Source organism: Lemur catta, chromosome 17, assembly GCF_020740605.2.
Source record: "Lemur catta isolate mLemCat1 chromosome 17, mLemCat1.pri, whole genome shotgun sequence".
NCBI classification, from domain to species: Eukaryota; Metazoa; Chordata; class Mammalia; order Primates; family Lemuridae; genus Lemur; species Lemur catta.
This window is the reverse complement of record NC_059144.1, coordinates 21,327,880-21,336,878: the sequence shown is the minus strand read 5'-3', so window position 1 is coordinate 21,336,878 and position 8,999 is coordinate 21,327,880. Positions and strand designations below refer to the sequence as shown.

At 37.3% G+C, this 8,999-nt stretch overlaps 1 protein-coding gene across 1 annotated transcript in view; it reads right to left on the bottom strand.

Annotated features, from left to right (window-relative positions):
• Positions 1–5,511: 5,511 nt before the first annotated feature.
• Positions 5,512–8,999, bottom strand: part of MROH8 (maestro heat like repeat family member 8) — a 55,240-nt gene continuing 51,752 nt past the window's right edge. The window contains exons 23-24 of the mRNA XM_045528628.1: positions 6,243–6,413; positions 5,512–5,822 (exon numbers count right to left, since the gene is read on the bottom strand). Coding sequence (XP_045384584.1) covers positions 6,265–6,413 — 149 coding nt within the window. The 3' untranslated portion in view covers positions 5,512–5,822; positions 6,243–6,264. The remainder of the gene's footprint in view (positions 5,823–6,242; positions 6,414–8,999) is intronic.

Below are 8,999 nucleotides of genomic sequence, written 5' to 3'. Positions count from 1 at the left end.
AGGCTGCGGGGAGACAAGCATGCCCTATACATTGCTGGGCTGAAGGTAAACTGTTAATTCCTCCATGAAGGTCAGTTTGGCAATAATTTCTAATTGAAATTACAAATTACGTATCCTTTAACCTAGTAATTCCACTTTTAGGATTTTATCCTAAAGACACATTTGGCCACGTGTGAAATATATATATCCACAGTTACTATAGTATTGTTTTTAAGTGCCAAAGACTGGAAATTTCTTAAATATCCATTAATATAATAAATACAATGAAATACTGGGCAGGAATAAAAAAATGGGGAAACTTTTGGGCTAATATGGAAAAATCTCAGAAATATTTTATTAACGGGAAAAAGTACAAGGTGCAGAACAATGTGCACAGAATAGCATCATTTATGAAAAAAGTGGGAAACAGAATATACATATTTGCTCATAAATACATAATTATGTCTTGAAGGAGATACAAGAAACTGGTAACACTGAGTGCCTCCAGGGTAGTCAAGTAGACTGAGAATATTTTGTAACTTTTGAATTTTGAATAAACATAGATATGTATGTATTACCACTTTAATAAATCTAAGTCAAGAAAAAATAAATATCTGAACTCCCTTTTTCTCTTTTTAAATACTGTATTTTAATTTCAAATAAACCTAACTGATTTAATATTCTGATTTAAAACATAAAACAAAAGACTGTTGAGGTACAGGTCTTTCATATAAGAAATCAGATGCAGAGATGAGCATCCTGAGATTTTCAGTTTGGTCACTTACTGATTTGGTTTCAAGATGAGATCACTTACCAATGTCTATTTCACATTTTTATTTCACTTTTGGCAGTGATGAGGACTGAGTGTTATGATATTAGTGTTTCAAACGTCTTAAAATGGTCTTTCAGCAACCAAGATGCTGTCACAATTTCATTAATTGTTAAATAGTAAAAACTTTGAAGGCCATGAAGTAGAAGACTCTTTTATAACTTTTTAAAAGGCTGTTTTCAATTACTTTAATAATGCAGTTGATGGAGATAGTTTTATAATGGGCTTTTGACTTAGAAATCTTTAAAAAATAAATTCTGACAAGATTATTTAAAACTCGAAAACAGGTTACCTTAAAGGAATTTGTGGATTGTGTTTGGCTTAAAACCTATTTGAAAAAATTTTTTTCATATAAAACTCTACTAACGTGCAGTGGGATTGGTTGGCCAGACTTTATAATTCTGTGGGATTTTGTACTGAAATGATAACCCAGGCAGTAATACAACACAAAAACTCTTTAGAAGCCGCAAAGGCTATTGTAGGGGAAAGCCTTGATGTGTTTCTTGTAAGAATCAATTTCTTTAGTTTTAAGGTCACAACATTTGAACTGCCTACAAATTCCTTTTCTTTTTAGTGTTCTACCCTTCCTGACCCAAAAGAAGTGATTTCCTGAGTACTGATACACAGTCAGAGCTTAAGGTCAGCAGGCTTTGGTAGGTTTGTTTTGGTTTAGTTTAGTTTGCTTGGTGATTGGTTCAAAGACAAAGGGAGAGATGTAACCTCAACTGGCATTGTGACCTCTTTTAAATGCATAGAGTGGCTGGGGTGGCAGAGGCTTTCCCTTAACTGTGGTCTTTTGAAGTCTGGGGGAAGATTCTACTGACAACCAGTGTCCTAGGGACCAATACAAAATAAGGCTGGACTCTATGTTTTACGTATCCTCTATATTGTCTCACCTCTCTACCTTTTAATCTAATTCACAGGTGGACATCTTTTTTGGATTCCCAGCTTCATCTCCCTTCTAATATCTTCCCATATCCCCTGTTCCTTTAAAAAATGTCCCTTTCTATATTCATGCTACCATTTCTGTTGAAAAAAAGAAGACGATTCCTTCCTAAAGATTCTTTGGGTTACATAGGAACCATTTTAAATCAGTGCTGTTCTCCTTGGACATCAGATGAAATTGTAGAAGACATAACTGAATCATTTGGCTACTGGCCATATTTTAAGTAAGATAAGTCATCCTATGTACTAGAAGGAATCACCATTTTTCAGGAAGGATAGAATCTATCACTTCCCTACATGTTTTGTTTGCATAACAGAAGGCAGTTGTTAATTATCCTTTCTTTTCTGTCTCATCTTTTTCCTCTGCTGTGTTCTGAGGAGGGTTTTGGAAGAGATAGGAAAAGTAGCTGCTTATGATATGGTTTCAGGGATGACAGGACAATCTTCACTCCCCACTCTTACCTCCAACCCCATCTCCAAATACCTTCTCTCTCAAATTCTGCTCAGTAATGCCTAACATTTCTCAATTAGAGATTCATGCCTTTGACTTAAGAACTCCATCCTGTTAAAAAGCAAGACTCTTTGGAAGTGTTGACTTCATTAAACATTGCATTATTAATCATTTACAAATAAGGGTGAGTTCATCAGACCCTTTCCTGAGAGGGAGACACAGAAAAAGGAGCATAGAGCCAAAAAGCTGGGAAAATGGAGGGGAAAACCTGAAGGGGCAAAGAGACTTGACCTATTTTACAATTTTACCTAGTACAGTTTTACTTGCCAGGTCTGGTGTCTAAGAGAGTCTCCCCTTCCTCAATCTCATCTTTTACTACATGACAGTTTAATCTTTCAATAAGAGAAGAAAAGAATTTCTTATAAAATAATATCTCAGTATAAGGGGGAGAATATTTAAAGTAAAAAAAGTAAGAATCTAAAATAATAAAGACACAGATAAGCCAGTAATAGATAATGGAGAATACATTTTAATAGTATGTGGATGAAAATAAAGCCAAAGTGACATTCTATTATATTGAACTTTTATTTCAATGTTATAACAATATTAATATCTAGAAACTTTTGTTTTGTATATTTTACAAATCCCATAAAAACACAAACCTATCTCTGAGGACAGCCTTATATAAAAATAATGGAGCTATCTGGACTAAATAGACTTGTTAATATAATCACTATTACGTACTTCTTCAGCTCTTCCTAACTGTTGAGGTAGTTCAGTAAAGAATACTGCACTGTCTCTTTACTCTGTCTCTTAATGGATGCTCTCTGTGAATTTTAATCCAATAAATCACAAATAAAATAGAATAAGCATCGTTGTGCTTGTTATTCCCTGTTGGTGGTATCACTCAGAAAATAACTTTCCGCCTGGAGGGAAAGGGACTGTAGCATAAATATGAATAGCAAAGAGAAAAGATTCATTCAAACTCCTTCATGTCACTGGAGATTTAAACTGTACCCTAAACCTAGCCCCTGAAAGCATACACCCCTTAAGTTTTTGGATTTGAAAAAAAATAAATTCATTCATTCATTTATTTTTAAATATAAAAATTTAAAGATAAGTGTATTCCAGTCACCAGAGGTCTCTTTTCTGCTGTGAGACGGGGATAGTTCATGAGATCAAATCAAGGACTGAAAAAGTATTCTTCAAGAATAACTACCACTTTTTACTCTAACTCTACTTTCTTTCTCTACAGTATAGGATGTGCATTCTATTCCTATTAAGAAATAAAATAAGATACACTAACTTTTGGGGAAGAAGTGTTCAACCTTTGTATTTGATAAACTATTTGAGGCTCAATATCTGTTTATAACATTTGTTTGATTACATGTGTGTGTTTGGGGCTTGAGTTCAGCAACTAAGATTAATTGTAGAATAGATGTGCATTTATTCACATTAGCAGGAAAGAGTAAGATTGGAGAAGAGCAGAGCAGACGAATCAAGGATGTGGGCTTTGGAGCCAGACTCCTTGGCTTTGCTATTTACTAGTTGTGCAACCTTGGGCAAGTCATTTTCATGTTTGGTGCCGCATCTTCCCCACCTATAAAACGGAGATGGTTACAAGGAATAAAAGATGTTAGTTATATAATGTACCTAGATCAGAGTTTGGCTCATTGTAAGCACTCAATAAACATTATTCATTTTTATTGGGTAAGCCACAAAATGGATTCAAAAGTGGAGAGCAGAGTTGGCTGCACGTAATGAGACCAAGCAGAATACAGCAAGGGATGCATATAGCTCAAATGTGCGTTTTGTGTTGAAAGTTACCATCTAGTGACTGCTCTCAAGGTGTACTCTTAGCTCTGCTTGAGAGTGAAGATTTAATAAATCAAGCAACTGGGGGCTGCTTTGTTAGAGCCGGTTCCCCTTGGCCCCGGGAACAGAAAGACAGAGTCACTGAGGCTGCAAAAAGGCAAAGGAGTTTTATTGACTAGTTCAAGCTAGGGTCCAAGCCCCGAGCACCAACGCAGTGGTCTTTTTCCATGGGCAGGGACCCAGCGCAGCGGGGGGGCATGTCTTTTATACTTTTTAGCAGATCACATGCACGGGGCACGCCATCCCCCCTCCCTCCCTTAATTCATTTGGTCCTTCAAAAGTGGCTGATTGTCTTGGCTCCTGATTGGTTGGTTTTCAAGCTGCGGGACTGGCTTTTGATTGGTTGTTTTTTTTTTAAGTTGCGGGACAGGCTTCTGATTATGCCTTGCCCTTCTTATCTGGTTAATTGGTTGGAGGCCCCGGGACTCTCCAGCCCTTTATCAAGAAGTAACTTGCAGTACCTGTCAAGGCTCCACTTAAGCCAGCAAGCCATATTTACAGAAGCAATTAGCATCCATTAGAATCAAAGAGAGCACATTCTTTCTTTTTTTTTTTTTTTTTAAAAACAATTCCCATTCTTCAGCTTTTTAGCTCAAAACTCCTGCTGGCCCCAGATATGAAGAACTTTCTTGGGCAGTGATTACCTTGAAGTCACATTTGGCACGTGGCATATATCAAAACAAATCCAATTCACTATAAATCATGAAGAAATTTATTCCTAAAAATGTCTCGGCAGGGGGATAAGGTGAAAGGTGTGGCATAGGGTGAATAAGGGTTCGTATTGCTCACTGTACAACAAAAACTTAATGCAGTTCACCATTGGATATCTCTATTCTTCATCTGCCAGTTGTCCCATTTCCTTTCTCCTTTCCTGTACCACCTCCAAGAGCCTCTCCATTGCCCCAGATAGTTCAGCTCTGATTCTCTGCTTATGTTCCTCAACCAAACAAGAGCCTGAGAATTAGACTGACAGTGACCATTTCTAATTAGTCCAGTGTGCCTTGGGGGCTTCCCCTGCTTCCACATGCAGTATATTGAACTCTTCCCCAACACAAACTGATCTGTCTTCCGGAAAATTTCTGCTTATAAGAAAATTTTCTCTATCCTTAAAGCAGATAGTGGGTACTCAACAAATAATAATTCCTATCCTAGAGCCATTTGAGGATCTAAAAACAGTTGCAGGAGAGATAATCAGGAAAACAGAAAAAAAAAGGGGAGGGGAGGAAAATTGCATATATTGAGAGACACTTAGCATTATATCATTTCAGAAATTTTTTCTTGCTTGAAGGTTTATTTTATTTTTTATTATTTATTTATTTTTTGTTCAAAGGTTTAAAAACCTTTATGGAAAAGGAAAAGGAAGAAGAAAGGCCATAACGGATTTTGTAAAAATACATCATTAAATATAAAAGTATAAGAATGGATTGTTATTTTATTCTTAAGATTATTGACAATTAAGGAGACTGGGAATTGGTAAAAGAGCCAATAATACTAACATTATAACATTAACATTTATTTAGACTCTCTTTTGAAGCTGTCCTTGAATTGTTTATCAAGACAGGAACTTTATGGATCTTCTGGTATGCCTAAAACACTCAGTACATTTTTCACTATATCTGCAAATTTAAACTAAGGGCTGCCCTCCCCCTATATATTCTAACTACTTAAAGGTTTTGACAACACAAAACATGTTGGAAGTAATTAAATAGGTGGAAGTATCTTCATGCTGGCATTGTTTTAAGTCTGAAAAAAAAAAATGGATCATTAGTTGCTTCTGTGGTTTCTAAAATGATTAGCTTTAGGCCGGGCGCAGTGGCTCACGCCTGTAATCCTAGCCCTCTGGGAGGCCGAGGCGGGTGGATCGCTCGAGGTCAGGAGTTCGAGACCAGCCTGAGTGAGACCCTGTCTCTACTAAAAATAGAAAGAAATTATCTGGCCAACTAAAAATATATATAGCAAAAAAAATTAGCCGGGCATGGTGGCACATGCCTGTAGTCCCAGCTACTCGGGAGGCTGAGGCAGTAGGATCGCTTAAGCCCAGGAATGTGAGGTTGCTGTGAGCTAGGCTGACGCCACGGCACTCACTCTAGCCTGGGCAACAAAGTGAGACTCTGTCTCAAAAAAAAAAATAAATAAAAATAAAATAAAATGATTAGCTTTTACCTGACTTGCTTATGTTGCATTTCTAGGTAGGGAGACAGCCCATGAGCCTCCTCAACCAGCAAACCGTCTGCTCAGTTTCTGGCTCGGCCCTCACCTTCTGGACTTGGTACAGAGCCTGGAACGCGAGGATGCGCAGAGAGGGCTCTGGGTCTTGCAGCAGACCTCTCAGATCTAGTGACAGGAAAAACAGGTTGGAGGAGAAAGTTCCTGAGATCTATGGAAATGAACATTGGTCTAGACATCAAAAAGCCCACATGCCTGTACCAGCTGAGATAAAGGGCCAACTTTGTCTAAATCTCTGTCTAAAAGTTTATCAGTGAATCAATTCCAGTTTTGACCTACAAAATTTACTGGTTTCTGAGTTGCCAAATATTTCACACCTTTGCAATAATCACATTCCAAGAAATCTACTTAAAATCAAATTATCTGGACCTGCCAAGCCATGTCTAATGTTAATCTCTAAGTTTCTGTGTTGGTCCTAGATATAACTCTTAAATCACTGTTCCCTTTTAATTTTTTAAAAACTTTTAGTTTTTGCATTTCCTTATTGCCAAAGAAATACATGCTCATTATGTAGAAAATTTAGACAATACATGCAAGGATGAGAAGAAAATCAAAGTTACCCATAATCCTAGTATCTAGAAATAACTATTGTTATTTTGAGTGTGTATCTTTCTGATCTTTTTTCTATGCATTTCTTTACATATGTAAGCTTTTATTTTTTTGTCCGAATGGAACCATATGACATAATAATTGCCGGTTTTATTTAATGATATCACATCGTCATTTATGTCAGTCATTTAAAAATTATTCTCAAATATTTTTCATGGTTATTCAGATTGAGTATCCCTAATCCAAAATGCTTGAGACCAGAAGTGTTTTGGATTTTTTCAGATTCTGTAATATCTGCATATATATAATGAGATATCTTGAGTATGGGACCCAAGTCCAAACACAAAATTCATTTTTGTTTCACATACATCTTATGCACATAACCTGAAGGTAATTTTACACAATATTTTAAATAAGTTTGTACATGAAATAAAATTTTGACTTTGTTTTGACTTTTGACTGTGACTCGTCACATGAGGTCAGGTACCAAATTTTCTCCTTGTGGTGTCATGTCAGTGCTCAAAAAGTTTCTGATTTTAGAGCATTTCAGATTTTGGATTTTTGGATTGGGGATGCTCAACCTGTATATAATTCTACAATATGGATATGCTATAATTTAACTAATTCTCTATCCCTTCCAATCAAGAATATTTCCCATTTTCGCCATTCTAAATTTTTTTTTTTTTTTTTTGAGACAGAGTCTCACTCTGCTGCCCGGGCTAGAGTGCCGTGGCGTCAGCCTAGCTCACGGCAACCTCAAACTCCTGGGCTCAAGCGAATCTCCTGCCTCAGCCTCCGGAGTAGCTGGGACTACAGGCATGTGCCACCATGCCCGGCTAATTTTTTCTATGTATATTTTTAGCTGTCCATATAATTTCTTTCTATTTTTAGTAGAGACAGGGTCTCACTCTTGCTCAGGCTGGTCTCGAACTCCTGAGCTCAAACAATCCGCCCACCTCGGCCTCCCAGAGTGCTAGGATTACAGGTGTGAGCCACCGCGCCCAGCTATTGTAAATATTAATAACACAAAAATGAACATTTCTGTAACTATTTCTACTTATTTTCATAGGTTAAATTCCTAAAGAGTCAAAGTATATTGTTATATTAAAGGATTTTGAAACATACTGCCAAACTTTCCTATTAAAAAGTATCCATTTATAAGCTAGGCACCGTGGCTCACACCTGTAATTCCAGTGACTTGGGAGGCTGAGCTGGGAGGATTGCTTGAGGCCAGTAGTTTGCAAGTAGTTTGGGCAACGTAGTGAGACTCTAAAACATGTTTGTAAAACTTTAAAAATTAACTGTAGTCCCAGCTACTTGAGAAGCTGAGTCAGGAGGATGGTTTGAGCCCAGGAGCTGAAGGCTGCAGTGAGCTGTAGACTGCACCACTGTACTCTAGCCTGGGTGACAGAGCAAGACTCTGCCTTTAAATGGAAAAAAAAAAAAAAAAGAAATATCAATTTATGTTCATTCAAGCACAGTGTATAATGTCAGTTTTCCCTTAACGCATCAATATTGAGTGCAATTTGGTAATCTTTGTGACACAAATAAATTGAAAAACATCCCATGCTCATGGGTCAGAAGATTTATATTGTTACATGACTATACTCCCTAAAGCAATTTACAGGTTCAATGCAATCCTTATCAAAATACCAAAGTCATTTTTCACAGAATTAGAAAAAACAACACTGAAGTTCATATGGAACCAAAAAAGGGCCCAAATAGCCAAAGCAATCTTGAGCAAAAAGAACAACACTGGAGGCATCACATTGCCTGACTTCAAATTAGACTATAAGATAATAGTAACCCAAACGGCATGGTACTGGTGTAAAAACAGACATCAGCCGGATGTGGTGGCTCATACCTTAATCCCAGCACTTTGGGAGGCCAAGACAGAGGATTGCTTGAGGTCAGGAGTTCAAGACCAGCCTAGGAAACATAGTGAGACCCCTTATCTCTAAAAAAAAAAAAAAAAAAAAGACACATAGGCCAGGCACAGTGGCTCATGCCTGTAATCCCAGCACTTTGGGAGGCCAAGGCAGGAGGATCACTTGAGGCCAGGAGTTTGAGACCAGCCTGGGCAACATAGCAAGACCCTGTCTCTACCAAAAAATTTTAAAAATTATCAGGGCATGGTGGCATGTG